Below are 19,309 nucleotides of genomic sequence, written 5' to 3'. Positions count from 1 at the left end.
AGAGTGCAACGTCACAGACCTATCCTGTGGAAGTAAAAATTCATTAGGGATTCACACTAGCAACGGACCATTGAGAGGTGGGTGTTCTCCTTGAAGGCGCCGAGTATGTGTTGTTCCAATTTGCAACACTAGGTGTCAGTATTACTTATTGCTCCTTTAATGAAAAGCTAGAAAACATTTGCTACAGATCGCCCTGTTGTCACAGTGAAATGTGGCAGTGGCCACATCGTGCTGTGGGCCCACTTTTCTACATCAGGGACAGAGTAGGGAGGTCAGAGGCAGATCTTGGACTGAACTTAATTGCAAAAGAATTATAATATAAAGTCCTCCTTTCAGGCCTAGTTGTAAGTAAAAGTTAAATGAAACAAGGGCCTTAGAGTAGTTTATCAGATGTTTAGATATGATATAAAGGGTGAGATGTGAAAAAAGACAAGCCGACTGAAGTTCTGTATGAGTCTAGCCGACTGCTGAGAGTGTGAGTCATCCTTTGATTGATTGCAATATTTAGTCAGCCAAAATCAGTAAAAGGCATCTGGCACTGAATCAGAAGAAGGGCAATGAGGAAAGAGAATGGCCGGTCTGTGGGGTCCAGTGGACTGATTATGGGTGACCAGGAAGCCTGATTTCTCCGCCAACAACTCCGCCAACAAAAACCCTGCTGTGCACATTCATGACCCCATTCTTCCCATCCCTCATTCTTTAGGGGAACACATTTGATTCAATGCAAATCAATAACATACCATTCTTTGGTCTGATTTGTATCCTGACTTCTCTTGTAGAACTTCTCCCTAAAATAGAATCAATTGCTCCCTTGCCTCCCTCAGATCTGTCACATCAAAGCGGGTTTTACCCTGATTAAGGCTGCTCTCCCTGCCGCGTGCCGTCTCGTGTCTTGCTGGCGCTCCCTCATCCAGCGCAGCACATTTGTGTCTTTGTGAGGATGCCTGACTCGAGGTCCAATGGTGATGGAAACTGCCTCTAATTGGTCACAGAGAATCGACATATTTCAGCAGTACTGTACAGCAAGCGGCATCTGCTCTCTGTGAGGTTGACAAGTCTTTTCTTCAAAGACTACCTCCCTGCTATTCGCCGCATGCTGACATTGTTTCTGATTGAACTCATTCTTCTGTTAGTTGGAGAAGCTACGTGTTCACAAAATAAAGTGGATTATTTTTACCATTTCAATCCACTATTTCTACAGGAATAAAAACTGGTTTATCTGAAGGCAAGGTGTAAATCGATGCATATTTCGTGCAGCTTTCGTTTGGCACGTCAGCTCTGCTCCTGACTGTCAATGCAAAAAGAGACCCTTAAAACAATGTTTTTTTTGTTTTTTTATATAAAATTACAAATTTAATTCAGAGTTCCCTTGAATTGAATAGCTTCCCTAATATTTTACTTATTGTTTGGATGAAAGCGGTGGTGAAATCATCAGGCTGTGGAGACGCTTGACTCAAGAAGGAACAGGGAAGCTGGTCAGAATATACAGGATGATGGATGGAGAAAAATGTGGGGCCATCCTGGAAGAAAACCTGTCAAAAGCTGCAGTAGATTTCACAACAGTCATAAACATATGGCCAAATGGACATAAAGCTTTTTCATGTGTTACAAAGGCCTAGTCAAGAGGCCAGATCTATATCCAAAGAGAGATCTGTGACCAGCCTTTAAAATTGTTGTTTACAGATGCTCTCCATCCAATTTGACTAAGGGCTATTTTACATTAAAAACAAATTTGCAAAAATGTCTTTTTCTCTCCTTGTCAAAAACTGGTAGAGGCATATTCCAAAGGACTTGCAGCTGTAATTGCAGCAAAACAGGATTCTGCAAAGCATTGACTGAGTCAAACTAAATACATATGAAAACCACACTAAACAGGTTTTTAATTTTGAAATATTAATTCAAAAGACATAATTTTCCTTCCATCCATCCATTTTCTGACCCACTTAATCCCTCATGGGGTCACGGGTGCCTATCACTGGGCAAGAGGCGGGGTACACCCTGCTACCCACTGTGCCACTGTAATTGAGTACTCTGTGTTGGTTTGTTTCTTAAACTCCCGACAAAATGCATCAAAGTTTGTTGTTGAAACGTGGCAAAATGTGACGATGTACAAGGAGTGTAAATACATTTGCACCGTATGATTGACCCTTTATTACTCAGCCCCATCACTGTCATTTCTGCAAGCATTAACGTTCAGTGAGCAGTACTCCTTATCATTTTAATATAAAACTGGCATTTATGCTTTAAGGTCACAGCAGCTTTCTTCTTGCACTTTTCCCTGTGTTGCGCTGGTCCAAGAAGACCAAGAGCAAAACAAACAAGGATAATAGCGACCAAACACACAATGTTACACATAAAAATCCTCTTCATACACTCATCATGGGGATTACGTCATCTTTATGATCTCATCTGTTCAGTAATACAGATTATTGCCCACTAGGGTCCCACTTGACCTGTGATGAAACCATTTGTATTACAGTCCCAGTAATGGATTTTCCAGATAACATTAATAAGTAACATGTTGTTTTATTTTTGTGTAATTGACCTTTAAAGCAATCAGGATTTCTTTAAATGTCATGATGCCACTGTTTGATTTAGTCGTGTTTAGGGTTCTGGTGTTATTGTAGATTCATTGGATTTGCTCACAAATAACATATGGTCGTCTTAAAAAACACCATTTGTTCTTTTTTATTTAAAACTCTTAACTCTCTGCATGTTCATATAAAAATTAAAGCAGTTTGACCAAAGTTTTTGGATGAATTTGTTTGATGTGGGCTGAAAAAAAGTGTACTCTCTTTTAAACAAGCGATATCTTGCCTTGATTTTACACAGCAAACCGTGTGACAGTGTTTCCTTTTAAGGATTAATGAGCCTCTGTTTGATGGAAATGCAGAGCAGGAGATTAACAGTTTAGTAAAATAAAAAAAAAATAAAAAAATAGGAAATGAACTGTGGTCATTACTACTACATTAGAGTATTATTTTGTTAATCAGGTATTCCAACTGGCTTTTTTTGTGGTGAAACTTTGAGTTTCATGACATTCTGCAGCCATTTGTTCTGTGCTACCATCTGCTGGACATAAAATGCTATTACTAATGAACTCTTTAGATCAAATTTTTGATCCCCTCCTATCTTAAAAGAGCATAATTGTTCTGTGTTTACAGGGCTCAAATCCATTATGTTTATTGGATATAATTTGGATCTTCCAGTCATGAAGATTGTACATGTCTGCCGTTAACAACCTTTGGCCAGTTTAGTCAACTAACTGACTTCATCTCTATATAACAAATGTCTGTCTGTTGTGTCTACCTGTATATATTGTTTGTGTGCATCCTGAGCCGGTGTCTGTTTAAAAATAATCACTGTAACACATAGTGACAATTAAAGATTCTTAATTCTTGATGTAACTTTTTTTTTAATTTTTGCCAAGTTTCAACCACAACTCTGAAGTCTTCTAGACTTGAATACGGATTTAGAGCATATCTGCTTAGCAGTGTTTCTGTCATAGATGAAGCCATTAAAGGAGCTAGAACTTGCCATCACCTTTTTTTACTTCTCTTTCCTGACCCTAGAGGAGGTGTAGATTCACAGGTCAGGTGTGAGAATCTGTCAACAGGACAACTATTAGCTGTGCACTTCACAGTTCTCGACTTTATGGAGTAATGGCACGGAGAGAGCTAATTTTAAAGGGAAGCCATAGGAAGTACAGTTTAAAGTTTGCTACAGGCCATGTGGAGAACGCAGCAAAAAATATGGGAGAACATTCTCTGGTCATACGACTGAGAATCAACAAAGCTGAACTTTGTTCACACAGCAAAAGGCTATGTGGGAAGGCCAAGCATCCCCATAGTGAAACATGGTGGTGGCAGCATCATGCTGTGGAGGGGTTATTTTTGATCAGGTACAGGGAAGCTGGGCAGAGCTTATGGTGTCAGGTGTCTGGAGCTGAATTCAGGGCAATCCTGAAACTTGATCAAAGCTGCCAAAGACCATCTTTGGCAGCAGGACAATGACCTTAAGCCCCCTGCCAGATAACCCAGTACAGAGTTGTCACTGCAACAGAAGTATTGACCTAGAGGTGCAAAATTTAATCATGCACACTGTGTCTTATTTTCCTTCCGCTTCACTGCTCGCTGCATGATTGTGTTCTGCCTATCACATGATATCTCAACAAGATCACATGGATGTTTGTGCTTATAACATGATAAAACTTGAAAACATCAAGGTGTATGAGCACTTTGTTGTAATTTAGTCATAGATATTTCCTTCTGCAGCTGAAAGTGCTTTATTTTTTTACTTGCAGTGTTATCTGGGACACGGTAGATGGGGGTAGGGTGGTGGGGTGGTGGGGGGGATGTGGAAGGGTCACATGGGAATGTCACACGATAGTAATAGTACATACATAGACACAAATAAAACGTGAGTCTCCTGGTAACCTGGTATGTTTTCTGAGAAACATTATGCTCAGTTACCTACCAACACGGGCCACCACAATATACGTTTTAAATATCTACTTGTATTATAAAGTCACCCTTAAGTAAACAGTATAGCTAAGCTCCACTGCTCCACAAAGAAAGCTGATTGAGTGATTCAAGAAAGTCTTTCTAGTGGGTACTTTTTAATGCCCATCAATCACAGCACTGTCCCGCTGTTTTTGTGGTCCATTCAAAAGAAAAGAAAAAAAAAAAACAAAGAAAGGAAAGCTGACCCTGAAGCGATACTCTGTTCTGAGTGACCCAGGAGGCCTGCCCAGTCTCAGATCTGTCCTATGCTCACTGATCCAGAAACTGAGCTGATGAAACTCTGTCTGGATCAAACAATAGCCGGAGAAGACAGGGATCGTTTGGGGGATAAGGCTTGGACACGTGGAAACAATCTCTGCTGCCAGCATGTTTGGGTCATCGGTGCCATATTGTGATGTTCAGTGGCAGAGCCAAAGCATGTCTCCAGTGCTAAGTGAAGACATGCGAGCAGCTTGTGCGACACATATTTCATTTTGTTCTTTCCTCTGGAGAATGGGGACGGGCTGGGGACACTTAGTCTGTGTTCAAACGGAGGTTGAAGCGATTTGCCAGAGGACTAAACTCAAACACATCCTGTTCATCTGTTAGTATTTATCCACTCCACATCCTCAATAACATCCTTGATAGATTACTGTGATTCTAATCCCCTAAGATTTGCAAACAAATGAGCTCAGGGAGAAACGGATATTTTTTCCCCAGGTTGTTGAGAGTGGATTATATGTTCTTTCATCCTTCAACTCGTCTCTAATCCTGCTCCCATGTTTTCTTTCCTTCCCCTTTCCTCTCCATTTTTCTGGGGCAACAGGTACGAAGCAGAAAATGCGTTTTTCTTCAGTCTCAACCTGGCTGACTTCAACATCATAGACACTCTGGGGGTCGGTGGCTTCGGACGCGTTGAGCTGGTAGGGAACGGTGTGCTGGAACGTTAGCATATAGGACAGAGATCCATAAGAATTGTTTTTAACACTGTTGAACAAGCAGTAGAGGATATTAATAGTGCAGCGTTACTTTAATTAATATGGCCACAGGTCCAGCTCAAGAGTGACGAGAACAAGACGTTTGCCATGAAGATCTTGAAGAAGCGACACATTGTTGACACGAGACAGCAGGAGCACATTCGATCTGAGAAGCTCATTATGCAAGAGGCCCACTCTGACTTCATTGTCAGGTATATTCCCTGAACAACCTTTTTAAGGCTATGTTGAGTATGAAATACTTATTTTTCTGCTTCGGCTGATTAACAGTCAGCTGAAGGAAGTACATTCTTATACATTCAGCAAAACAGTTATTTGACCATTTGAAGGACCTCGCAGACTGTGTTCCCAGCATTGATCTCTATCTCCTGATAGTCAGGATATCCTTGATATATATAAAACATTTTATCAAAACTTGATTTAAGATACTCTATCAGGACAGTATTAAACAGAAGCACATCCTAAGTGTTACACACATATTACACAGATGTAACAGAATCAAATTTTTCAAAAATGCATTTATTTCTTTACTTTTAGACCTAGCTTTTTTATTAGAGGTAGCCTGAGGCAAGATAAGAATAATTGTTACAGCAGCTTTACTGTTTCTGATTTTGCACATAAAAAGCATGAAAGGCGATAAGGTGTGTTTTCATAGTTGCTCTAACATTTAAATAAAAATGTAGAGACAACATCCAGGAGATGCTGATAACCATAGCATAGTTTTTTATGATTAAATCTGTAAAAAAACACAAATTTTATCAGCCCAGTGATTGGAAAAAACAACATAAGCTGTTTTGGACATTATCAAGTTGAGCTTGTTTTGATTTACAGCTTGCTGGTAAATCCAAGAGATGAAGCAGGTAGTGGCTGATTAAATACATAAAAAAAACATATAAATAGCCATCTTTGATTGATTTAACTTGATCTCTATGGCCATTTTCTGTTGAAAACATACCTTAATCGCTCCCCACAAATTCTTCAAGCGACATGCACTTTGTTTTTTCACATTTTATAAATTTTATAAATGAGCTTCCAATATATTTCATTTTTTAAATGACCAAATATGAGAACGTTCATTACAAGTTTCATTCATTTTCCTTTTATCATCTGAATTCATTGTAAACTAAACCTATACAACAGAAGTGAGCTTCTCCAATTAAATAGTAATTGAACATTAATGAACTTCATCGCTGTTAACAGTTTTGTTCTTATTTCCCAGACTATATAGAACTTTCAAAGACAGCAAATACCTCTACATGTTGATGGAAGCATGTTTAGGAGGGGAACTATGGACCATACTTCGAGACCGGTAAGACCGTTAACACCAGAACCAATCAGTATGGTTAAATCATACATAACACAGAGAAAGAGTGATCATTCAATGTTTAGATGTCCTTTGAGTATTTTACTGTCCAACATGACATTGGTTTGCAAACCTTTTCTTGTTTTTTTCCTGAGGAAAAATTTCACAATCATTAACTGTGACCAACATTTATCTCTGTTGTGCTGCTCTGTTTTCAGGGGATCTTTTGAGGACTCAACCACCAGGTTTTACACGGCCTGTGTGGTGGAAGCGTTTGCTTACCTGCATTCCAAAGGTATTATCTACAGAGACCTGAAACCAGAGAATCTTATATTGGATCACAGGGGTTATGCCAAACTGGTAAGAAATCAATATATAATATTCATTATAACATTTCTCTCTTTTTTAGATGGGTAAATTATGACAACTGGAAAAATATTAGATTTTTCTTTTTTTAAAATCTCAAAAGAAATGTTAGCCATCCCTTAAAGGTCCTGCAAAATTATGACATAGGCTCAGAGAAGAATCCAAGGAGTAGACTTGAACTTTTATTCAGGTGGTAAAAGCAGGTTCACAAACTGAAACTCCAACAGTCCAGAGGGGTAGTCAGTAACGAGGTCAACGGTCAAAATCCAAAAAAGTACTAGGCCAATGTCAAAGAGCTGGAGTCTCATTTATAACACTGTGTAAGATCCATATTAAAAGTGTACATACGGCCAAACAAAGACATTTATACATCGTAAAAAATTACGATGTATAAAACCATGCGCCCATATGCCAGCATGCAATTTTCCTTTATAGATGACAGCTGTACCTGAACGTCTGCGTACCAGGTTTCATCTCATGTTCTGCCCACCTCGTGCTCAGATTGGTCAATGCAAAGCACCTCATGAATGTTAAGGTGTATTTAAAATGGGTCAGCTGATAGTCTTTCTTTTCATTTTGCAATAGCAACCATGGAGAAGAAGTCTAAAAACAGTGAAATAATTCACACAGCGGAGTTTATTAAATTTGTAAATCGGAGGTAAAAACACAGATGCTGTCCCCATTAAAAGAACTTGTTAAACGTCGGATGAAATGTCGAAATTGTGATGAAATTCCTATGAGACCATGCGGACCCCCCCCCCCCCCCCCCCCCAAAAAAAAAAAGAAAAAGAGAAAGAAAAATACTGCAAAAGCATCTTAGAACGCTGCTTGTGTGAGCAGTGAGTGCACCACCTCTGCTACCTGGGGTTTGAAGTGCAGATGTGGGAGCCAGCACCTGGGGGGTGTAGCCACTGTCCACTGTAGGTTATAGCAGAATGCAATGATTGAAGTCTAAAGCAGCACATCAGCCCGTCATCATCATTGGCCTGGTAATCTTTGATCCCTGAAACCATGTTGCCTCCTATTCTGCCATATGTAAGGTCTCCCAGCAGTGCCAATGCATCCAACAGGCAGCATTACGCATGAGTGTATTTGACCGTTTACAGCCATTAAAGTAATTGCCTCACACCTTGTCACAATTTATCTGTAAATCTGTGGGAAACGCCACTCTGGTGATCATCGGAGAGAGGAATGTGATGGTAGAACACCCCGATGAAATGTTGTGTGGACTTTTATTTAAAACTTAAGATGACTTATGGTCATTTAGGTATTTTAGACGCCCTTATGTGTAGTTATGTTTCACCAGCGCAAGCACGGATAACACTGCAGTTTTGACTGATTATGATGTAGTCAGTCTATGATAAAAGTCTGATATGGAGTGAATTGAATGTCTAAGAAGAATCAGCATGCAGTTTGCCTGCAATTCACAACTTTACTATCTGTGTCGCCAATTTCACACACACAAGTTTCAGGCCCTATTTTGTGCATACGCAGGCGTTATAAATGACAGAAGTCAAGACAAACTAGCAGAGGTAGGACCTGACAGCTTAAGTAGGAGACAGGTAGTTGGAAACAAGTGTTACCCATCAGGGCAGCATCATAAAGGCACCTGAGGGAAACACAGAAAAAGGAAACGACCGAACAAGAGCAGCCATGACAATCAAGAATAACCACAATATAGACGACGATGAAATGTGGATTTAAATAAGTTGTGAAGTTTCCACTACGTCCCTCCATCTCTCGTTAAACAGAGACAAATAGTTTATTAATTAAAGCACCAAGGTGCTTTCAATAATGTGAAAAGAAGCAACACAATTCCACTGTCATAACTAGCAAAACATGTGACTGACTCAAATTAATTATAATATGTAATTGACAACATTTTCATTTTCTCATTAGGTGGACTTCGGTTTTGCCAAAAAGATTGGGTTTGGGAAGAAAACCTGGACCTTCTGTGGGACACCGGAGTATGTAGCACCAGAGATAATTCTGAACAAAGGCCATGACATTTCGGCTGATTACTGGTCTCTTGGCATCCTCATGTTTGAGCTCTTGACTGGAAGGTACATACAAGCCTGGGCATGTTTTGTTTTTTCAGTTTTGTTCATAAACACAGATTTCTCCAGTTTTTTTTTTAAAACTTTGTGCTAATGCCTGTTTTAGCCAATCCCAACTTCTCTTAAAGAGCTCTAATTAACAAGGTTCGAAATAGTCACCGTCTTAAAATAACAGCCTAAGTCATTTTTTTTTTTCAGGTTTCAGAAAACACATAAAATAATACAGCAATAACTTATTAAGATGATTCAGGCAAAAAAATAATAATACCAAAAATGACTTAGGCTGTTATTTTAGAAAGATGACAACATATCTTTTATTAATCATTTATAATAGCAGAGGTAATGCAAGATTCCCTCAAAAAATGTAAAACAAAGATGGTTGAACGTCTTATTTTAGTGATTAGCATAGTTACCAAGATTAGCATTATTGTTGTCTCCATGAGTATTGCTTAAAGAACATTTTTTAAACACTTTACTTATATTTACGTACAATGTCCTTCAATAATTAAATACACAAATCAGTACTGCGCTTACTTTTAAAACCAAACATTTTATTTTTGTTAATTTTGATGATTGTCCACTTAGAGCTAATGCGCTTCTTTTGTCCCAAACCTAATATATTGGCCTCTGTTATGTAGTCCCCCTTTCTCAGGCCCTGATCCAATGAAAACCTACAACATCATCCTGAGAGGCATCGATATGATTGAATTTCCAAAGAAAATCACCAAAAACGCTGCCAATCTTATCAAAAAGCTATGCAGGTAAGCGTTGGTGCCGCCGCGAGCCTTTATTCGATGCTCTTTGTTCATTTGGTTTACGTGCCAAATCTACACCTTTTTTCCACTTTAGGGATATTCCTTGTGAAAGACTTGGAAACTTGAAAAATGGTGTCAAAGACATCCAAAAGCACAAGTAAGTAAACTTTTAGAGCCTATTTCTCTTTGCAGTCTCACGTTATTCTCTGTTGCAATAACTTCTTGCTGTTTCTTTCAGATGGTTTGAGGGCTTTAATTGGGAGGGCTTGAAAAAGGGGACACTGACACCTCCTATCGTCCCTAATGTGAGTGGGCACTGCTGACATTCATTCTCATTAAAGCAGTGCTCTCAAACTCAAGTCCTCAAGGGCCGGTGTCCTGCAACTTTTTGGATAGGTCTCTGCTACAGTACCCCTGACTCAAATATTAGCTCAGTAGCAGAGTTGCTAGTGAGACAGTTTAGCCATTTGATTCAGGTGTATTGGGCAAGGAAAACATCTAATAGTTGCACGACAGCAGCCCTCAAAGATTAGAGTTTGAGACCACTGAGGTAAAGCATTTCCCTCAGATCCTCACTTGTCCTCTCACACAGCCCCATATCATTAAAATATCTTGGGTGTGTTGTTGCCTTTATCTCAATAATTGTTTGTTCTGTCGGTCCTGTTTAAGGTCACATCAGCAGTCGACACAAGTAACTTCGACAACTTCCCTGAGGACAACGAGGACCCGCCTCCTGATGACAACTCTGGCTGGGATGTCGACTTTTGAAGTGCGCCACTTCAAACCAAAAGAAACTCTTCTTTTGTAGGCTTTTAATGGCTTGGAAGCCGTCTTGGAGGACATCACTGTTTGTAGAAAAAGAAAACGCATTAAAAATGGAAGAGAAGATATGGAAAAGAAGGATGGATGGCAAACCCTCTAGGTCACCGATATGCCTTTATTTCACTGTGGCTCTGGATAAAGCATTTAGAGTGGGACTGTAGTAGCACTTCCTCAGTGTTGTCTGATATTGAAGTTTATAAGCAAAGAAAGCACAGGGATACACTGACATTAACACAAACATACAACACGAGCTGAGACCAGAGCCAGGTTTTCCCCTGTAACAGGGGAAGGTGTTTAGTTGCTGTATGAATGTTTGATAACTTATCGAAGTTTAGGTTCTAGGATAAATAGGACGGTGAAAACGTGGAAGGATTGCTCAGAAATAGAGCAGTCAGTTTTCTTTACATCGTCTTTTTTCTCTCTGCAGATCTGTTCGCTGGGCTTTGGGATAGGTTACAATGTTACTGCAGCTGCTGCCTGATTTTTGACAAGCAGCTACTTGCTACAATCTCTGCGACTTTCCACAGACGTCCACGCTAGAGTTTCCAGTTATCAAGTGCTCAAGACTAACTTGAATGTCGGAGATTCTCTTCTTATTCCGTGTACCTACATAGCGCAACGCCATGCGTGGTACATAGTGTATGAGTATACAGGTTACATTGTCACACATGAACACAGCCGTGATGAAATAAAAATACTTAGTACACTTCCGATGAGATTTATCTACCTTGAAAAGCACAAACACTGTGCATTAAGTGGACGGCGACGTGACTCTTAAAGTGCCCTGCTTAAAGCTTAATGAATCACACATCTGCACATACGTCAGCTCGGCTAGCATCCTCATGAAGCAGCGTGTCTTTATGCACCTAAGACCATTAACTGAAGAGTTAGCAGTTATAGGCTGTTTTAAATTTTAGTATGAGTCAAATACTTTGTTGTTTTAATGTGCTTCACTGTTACATTCTGTTTTTTTTTTGTTTTGTTTTGAAACCGATTAAAATGCCTTTTGCCACTCCACCCCAGCCCTGATGTTCCCTGTTTGCTCTTGTACAGCTCTGAAATAACTGTGAACCTGGTTTCAGTGTCTTTGGTGCTGTTGGTGAATTATGATCAGCGGTGTTGAGATGACAGTACTGGTTATTGTTTTTGTATTGTGAGTTGTTTTTTTTTTTGTGGCAAATTAATTTGTAATGTAATTGATGTCATTCTTTAGAAAAGTGGAGACTTGTGTGAGTTTTCAAACTTGAATGAAGATCTTGACGCCACATTACATTGTGCTAAGTTGCATTTTTAAACTAAGACGAGTTAAATTTGGCCATCTCTAATTGTTGAAACCCAATTTGACCAAACTCTTTTACGGCCAGCTTTATAATGCCTTTTAGGAGAGAACTTTGTTGGCGTTCCTGATAAAGATCTGTAAAAAGCCTTGCTCAGATTCATCGTTTATTTCAACACAATCTCACACTGAAAAATGTACAAAAAATATCCAAACTTTAGTTTGACTGCATTCACTCAGTAGAAAACAGACTCATTGGGAGATGTAATGCGTGAACTGATTGCACCCCAGCTACAAACGCTGCATTTGGTCTTCTGCAGTAACATTTCCAAAAAGTTGGAGCTTACAGAGAGGGTGATCAAAGACCATTGCGCTTTGATTGTCTAGAGTCCTGAATCCTCGCTTATGTGTTCTTCCCTTCAGCTCGCCCCTCGGGTTTTCTATATGATTTAGGTGTGTAGTCTGCGTTGGCCATGCAAGAAAGTTCATTTTGTCTGGTGAGCCAGTTCTAAATTGTTGTCTCTTTGGCACATTATCCTCCTGAAAACCCAAAGAAAATCTGTTTCAGTTTTCCCGCTGAGTCAGCAGATGTTTATCCTGACATGTCAAAGAGTCCATGATGCTGTGCACGCTGACAAAGGAACTGGCGCACAACATCCCAGATGGTCCACCATATTTTACAGCGGGCATGAGGTGCTTTTCCACATTTCCGTTCCCTGTTTCACACCTACCCCCCTTAGGATACTTGTTGGTGAAACGCTATATCTTAAAACCCAAGTAAATGTTACCCAAGGTCCCTAAGATGGCACTCTTTGCAGCAGTTCACTAACAGGTGAGCTCTGTCCATTTTTCTATTTCTCGTGGCAAGATAAAGATGGTGGTTCTCATCTAGACTAGTGGGTTTGTGTGCAACATTTTTACACACAGCAAGAAAAAGCGATGGTTCACAAATTCGAAGTCCAGAGAACCCCTGATCAACGTAAAAAAAAAAAAAAATAGAAGCAAGAATTATAAGAAAATGCTTCAGTTAATTTACTTTTAAAGGCTTTTTTAGGATTACCGACAATTTTTTCTCTCTCCGTCAAATTTAAAGTTGGATTTTTCTTGCATTTTTCTTGTAAGATTGTGCTACTGCAATAGAAGATATGTTTATGTTTGGGCTTTCTACACATCTTTACAAAAGATGTGAACAAATGTGTTCACATCTTTGGCCTCACAGTCCCTCTGTGGTCACCCAACATTCAAAATCTGACAATAAAGTCAAACAGATTATAAGTGCCTTAAGTCAATGGCATATAAAACAAACATCACATGACCTTTGAAATGCTGCATAAACGAATACACACCTCAGAACCATATGTTCACTTAGATTGCTGCTTTTCACCCTTTTCTATATTAAACTGCTTCGTACCCAAGGAAAGAGGAAGTAATTGAAGGCTTACAGAGGATGAATGGAAGAAACTCCCTGTTTATGATAGTACAACTTATTTTATTGAGACACTAATTAAATAAATCAACCTGACTCAATTGCAATGACCTTCTTTTATATCCTTATCTTGTGTGATCAGAAGAAATACACCACTTACGTCTTGATATGAAACACCAGTGAGTATAAGTCACAATTCAGAAGGTCCACCCATAACCGGTTGCAACTATGAAACTTTAACAATCAGAGAAGGCAAGAATGATTTTCAGTTTTCAACAAAAGACACATAACTTAGATTCTTATCTTGTTATTACTACAAATTAAAATATCACACTTACAGGAAGTCAAGGACATTTCATTATTTTTTTTCCTGAGTGATGGAACGTGAAAAAATGGAATGGAAATCTTACTTGTGTACATATACTTTAATTACTCTACTGTTCAGTTTATGTTTGTCACAAAGCCTTATGTTTGTCACCTCTTTCCAATCAAATGGATTCAAAGTTTTTCCTCAAATGCCTTCTGCTATGTTACTGAGCATCGGCCTTGTGTTTTGTCGTTTCATTTTCTGCTGTTATTTACTTTTGCAGAGTGCCACGTGTAAGATTTTTAAAAATATATATATATATAGTAAAAAAAAGCTACTTTTGAGTCGTGCTTGTCTGTTGTTATTTCCGTGTTTACCGATTAGGCATAACATTATGACAAAGAAGTGAAAACCAGTGATTATGTCCTCATCATGGCGTCTTTTAGTTGGTGGTGTATGTTTGGCAGCTGGTGACAGTTTTGTCCATAAATTTGATGCATTACAAGCTAAAAAATGGGACACGGGTAAGAAGGGTGAGGAGGGTATTTAGGGAATTATCAGTAATTACTAGAGCATCTCTAAAACTGCCTCTCTTCTGGGGTGTTTTTACCATCTGTAGTGGTAAAACTGGTGGGGATGTGGGTTCCGATTAAGAGGAATCAATTTTCGGGTGCATTCAAAAATTTGTGGCAAATGGGGCAACAAGTCAGGGTGTCCATGCTAACTAATTTTCACTGCCAAAAACACCACCAAGCATTGGAATTAGACCCCAGGGTATTGAAAGGAGGTGGCCCAATCTTATGAATCATGTTTGAGTCGATGGCTGGATGCATGTGAATTGCATCCCTGGGGTACATGTGGCATCAGGGTACTGCCGATGGCGGCAATTTAATGTTTTGGACTAAGTTCTTCTGGGTACTAGTACAGATCACCTTAGATAGAAAAGGTATTCCTTATCGATGACCCAGATAAACACAAGTCAGGTGTTTATTTGGGTTCCAAATTCCCATGCCTCTCGGCTCTTTTGAAATCAAAAACAAAACAGAAATGATTTTGTTAGTAAAATACCATCTCCTAAATGGTTCCAAAAGGACTGTCGGACCTATTGACTCTTTCTGCCACTCGACTGGAAGAAATCTTGGTGTGATTTTTGAAAGTGGTTGGTTTTACTATGAGGAAACACGATGAAAAAAAAGTTGAAAAAAGCATTTCATCTTCCACCTGAACCCTCCTTGATAAAGTGAAGGGCTACATTTTAATTTGAGACAAATGCCCTAATGAAATCCCATTCTATTGCAACTCTCAGTATATTTAATCAGTCTTTACTAAGGCATCTACAAGGTGGCAAAAATGCAGCAGCTCAAAAAGAACAAGCAAGATCATATCAAACCTCACTATGCTATCACTTCCAATCCATTTTAGGATCCAGTTTAAAACTGTATGTTTGGACATTCCCTGAACCAGACTCTCAGATGTTTCTGAAAGTGTCCACCTCTGTCAGTTAGTTTAGACTAGTACTCACTTGCTTTGAATTTGAAATTTTTAGTTGAATCAAACATCTTAATTTCAGTGATGTTTGTTGAATTTTCGCTGTCCCTTATTATTAGTTTAGTTTATTCTCTGGAAAACAGTTTCGTCAAGGTTCAGGACTACTATAGTTGTAACTTTTTTTGCAAGTCACTTGTTCTAAGCGTACTATATAAATATATTTTGGTTGAGCGATCGATTAAAAGGAGTTAAAACACGATCAGGACGGTGATCATAATGTTTTGCGTGGTCCTTCTTTGCAGTTTCCCGTAGCTGCCAGAAGAGGGAGCTCCTGGTTAGAAAAACCTCCCTTAAGTAAAGAAGCCAGGTCTCCTGTGAGCTGTAATAATCAGTCCTGGAGTTAATGACATCCACTTTAGAGGTAAATGGGGATGAGTCAGCTTGGTGTTATTCGCACAACAGAAATCCGTTTAGAGGGGGGGACAGGGGAATTGGCCTCGGTCATAACAGCAGGGCGACACTTCTGGGAGATCAAAGGGGATCTACGTGCATCAAACGGCCTCCACCCTACCTGCTCTGACGTTTAGGAACGTGGAGATAAAAGCTCCACTTCAAAAGATATGCATCAATTCAAACGTGTAAAGTGTTTTGTCGGATGTCCAAGGCTCACACAAACGCACGCACTCAATCCGATTGGTTCTTTCACATAAATCAACGTCTGCCTGCCTGTCTGTCTATCTGTCTGTCTGTCAACAATATTCCATCTATTTAGCAAATAGCTGAACTCAAATCCCATTTTCCTTCAAATCTATCGCGATGTTGGAGCCGAACAGGTCATGGGGCAGATCAGAGTGGTCTTTAATCTCAAAGTGCCAGTCACTCCTGAATGGCCTCCCCTGCGGAACCCCATTAAGTCGGTAAACTATTCACACCCCTGAAAGCCGCGCATATCCTAAACACATTGATGTCCGCCGCTGGTGTAATCAAGCACACTTTGGTGGATAATTGCCACCTTTTTAAAAGAAAAAAAATCAGGAGGATCAAATGAAGTGGTTAATCGACCAGAGTAACTTCAATCACTATGGTTGTCAAAGTGCCAAAGGGTAGTTTAGAGTCGTCTTGGATGTCAAAGCACTGGAAAATCACATGAGCCTGTATTATGTGAAAGGAAGATGTATTATAAGGCTGCTATAGAAATAATGGATACAAGCTTGTTTTTCTTGAAACTTTCTTTTAATTTTTAATTATTATTCTTTATTCTCACAATGTTCGGAATTTCAATTTTTTTCCCATCCCAATAAGCACGTAGAAAATTACACGAAAATCCATAATTGCAACAGAATTGCATCTTTATTTGTAAAGAAGATGGTTAAAATTATACCAAGCAAAAGTTAAACGTGTAGTTCAGTTGTATTTTAAAAATATAGAAAACGGAATAGATTAGATTCCAAACGTCAATGTTGAGTTTTTTCTTTACCCGAAAGTCAGAAATTTGTTTTGGAATCTAGGGATGTTGCTAAATGTTGCCTGCGCGTCGCTGATGGGTATTCAGACTGACTCTGCGGGTCATTATCATTCCACAAACACTGCGAAACGTAGTTCTGTGCAAAGGATGGCTATTTCCGTACATCGGGGCTCTGTTTGAAATTCCTCCCCCTCCGCCTTTGTTGTGCACAGTGAGGGGCGGGAAGACAAACAGGTCTACACGTATAAAGAGATCATCCAAAGGACTTTTTTGAGTCAGGAGGCATCCGAGCATCGTGCCGAAACTGTCCGGGAAACTTTGGGATATCCGCACCGTTTGGACTTGGTCGCCTTTTAACATTCAGCAGAAAATAAGGGATTTATTTATTTTTTTTCCTTTTTTCTATGTATGTAAAAGAATTGAAGAGAAGTATCATGCATATGCCCATAGCGCACCAGATCTTGGCTGTGCAGCTCATTCTGTTTGGATACTGTGGAGACGTTTACGCGGGAGCAGTCCTGAAGAATTCTAACGCGATCAAAACCTTACCCGTTGCGGGCAAAGGTGCGGACACCGTCAGCCCAAGTCCGCGCACCTCACCGCCTGGTGGCACGGGACACAGATCACCCACGGACACCTTGCAGGTAAACTTACTCTGCTGTGCGTAAAAGTCAAAGCTGTGCGTAAAATCGTGTTGAGCTTTTAGAATAAGCTTTTTCTTTTATGCTGCAGCAGTCGGGCGTGTGCACAGATGATGAAGACTGCGGAGGTGATGAATTCTGCAACGACGCCAGGGGTGTTTGCCTGCCGTGCCGTAAGTGCCGGAAGCGCTGTGTGAGGGACTCGATGTGTTGCGCAGGAAACCGCTGCATCAATGGTGAGCAGATATATTTTGACATGGTATATTTAACCATTTATGTGATGCATTTGATTTACATCACGTGTGTTATCTGCGTGTTTATCGTTCAAATTATTCATTTGTCATTTTTTTGTGATATTTGTTTTGCTGTTTAGGCGTTTGTCAGGTAAATGACATTCATAGCTCAGATGTACCTGTCACCACTGGCTGGCATAAACACAACAACACCATGGAGCATCAAGGAAAGAGGACACCCTCAGGCCCTGGCTTCCAACCTAACTCTGTCAAAGGTGTGTTACCTTTCAGAGACAACCAGTCTTGTGTCACAGAGTCAACGGGATGTTTTCAAAGATGTTCGGTGTAATTAATGTCAATTCTACTTCTATCTTCAGGCCAGGAAGGTGATGCATGTCTGAGATCCACAGACTGCTCCGAGGGTCTGTGCTGTGCCAGGCACTTTTGGTCCCGCATCTGCAAACCCGTGCTGACAGAGGGCCAGGTGTGCACGCGCCATCGCAGGAAAGGCAACCACGGCTTGGAGCTGTTCCAGCGCTGCGACTGTGGTGACGGCCTGGTGTGCCGGCCGGAGAAAGGAGAGCGAGATCACAGTGTCAGCAGGACTGCAGCCCGGAACCTACACACCTGTCAGAGACGCTGACACAATCACGCGGACGCACACACCCAGAGAGACATGAAATATACACCATCACTCACTAGCGAGGACACACTTCAGTAAATCAGTGTCAGACGCTGCAGACGCAGACAACTCTTCCTCTTCAGACCTTGTGCTCACCAAAGATGCTGACGCACACTCAGATGCACTCACACACAAGACACCCTACACCTGAGACATTCTTTCCTGCCAAATTTGCTGACATCAACACATCACCCGGAAGGATGGACATGAATCTGGAAAAGTGATACACCCGCAGGGACACACCATTGTGAGACCAGCTTCTCCAAACCCCCATCAACAGGTGAACAACCCGAAATGAGGAAGAGACACTCCAGAAGGATTCAGAAAATTGATTCATGTAGTCAGTGGCAGAGCTGCTTTTGTTTCTCTTTTATGGAACTTCAAGCCACTGTTATTGCAGTAAATTACTGTGGTGTAAATAATATCCTGCAGGTGGCACTTACTTGTCCCATTGAATTACGTCAACACCAGTATTATAAAAGACATGGTGCTGCATGTTTTGTAAATATGTTATATATGAATATATTAAAGTATATTGTTTTATAAGAAACTGTGTAAAGAAATGTGAATATTTGTTTTATTAAATGTTTCATGATAACCCTGACTTTTGCTCTCCATCATTTCATAAAACTTTATTTAATATTGGTTAAACTGCAGAAGTGATTCAACCCTAAATTTATTATGTTTTAGTGTGGCCATGACTATTTTTTGCAGACAAGGGATGTTTACACTAAAATAGCAACTAGAAAAGTTAAAACTTGTCTTTGCTGTTCAACTCCTAATCTAGCATAAATTGATTGCAAAAGAACAGTATTTAAATCTCATGGTTTCCTTGTTCAGTTTAAATCCAAATATTTGATGCAAGAGATTGAAGCTAACAACAAGCCTAACTAAAGCAAACTTCTACTGCCTTAAAGCGGCTTGACGTTTTTGAGCTCATTGGGGATTTTATGAGAATACAATTTATGGACCTTTAAACCATTTTGATGAA

At 39.9% G+C, this 19,309-nt stretch overlaps 2 protein-coding genes across 5 annotated transcripts in view; both read left to right on the top strand.

Moving 5' to 3' along the window:
- The window catches only part of LOC105940239 (cGMP-dependent protein kinase 1), a 130,632-nt gene extending 118,404 nt beyond the window's left edge, over positions 1-12,228 (top strand). For all 3 annotated transcript variants that reach the window (XM_012882729.3, XM_012882727.3, XM_021308701.2), the window contains 9 exons: positions 5,329-5,425; positions 5,552-5,691; positions 6,717-6,806; positions 7,019-7,160; positions 9,066-9,229; positions 9,862-9,984; positions 10,073-10,135; positions 10,217-10,283; positions 10,648-12,228. In XM_012882729.3, coding sequence (XP_012738183.1) covers positions 5,329-5,425; positions 5,552-5,691; positions 6,717-6,806; positions 7,019-7,160; positions 9,066-9,229; positions 9,862-9,984; positions 10,073-10,135; positions 10,217-10,283; positions 10,648-10,746 — 985 coding nt within the window. In that variant the 3' untranslated portion in view covers positions 10,747-12,228. The remainder of the gene's footprint in view (positions 1-5,328; positions 5,426-5,551; positions 5,692-6,716; positions 6,807-7,018; positions 7,161-9,065; positions 9,230-9,861; positions 9,985-10,072; positions 10,136-10,216; positions 10,284-10,647) is intronic.
- Positions 12,229-16,899: 4,671 nt separating this feature from the next.
- LOC105940217 (dickkopf-related protein 1) lies at positions 16,900-18,916 on the top strand. Of its 2 annotated transcripts, none has more exons than XM_012882698.3 (4): positions 16,900-17,406; positions 17,498-17,639; positions 17,777-17,911; positions 18,014-18,916. In XM_012882698.3, the coding sequence occupies exons 1-4, from the start codon at positions 17,167-17,169 to the stop codon at positions 18,277-18,279; spliced, it is 783 nt and encodes a 260-aa protein (XP_012738152.1). In that variant the 5' UTR covers positions 16,900-17,166; the 3' UTR covers positions 18,280-18,916. The 2 variants fall into 2 exon arrangements, with proteins under 2 accessions (XP_012738152.1, XP_012738151.1); XM_012882697.3 differs by having other exon boundaries at positions 16,902-17,406; positions 17,495-17,639.
- The last annotated feature ends 393 nt before the right edge of the window (positions 18,917-19,309 follow it).

Source organism: Fundulus heteroclitus, chromosome 22, assembly GCF_011125445.2.
Source record: "Fundulus heteroclitus isolate FHET01 chromosome 22, MU-UCD_Fhet_4.1, whole genome shotgun sequence".
Taxonomy (NCBI): domain Eukaryota; kingdom Metazoa; phylum Chordata; class Actinopteri; order Cyprinodontiformes; family Fundulidae; genus Fundulus; species Fundulus heteroclitus.
Note: the sequence above shows the minus strand (reverse complement) of the source record. Positions and strands in the feature narration are given on the sequence as shown.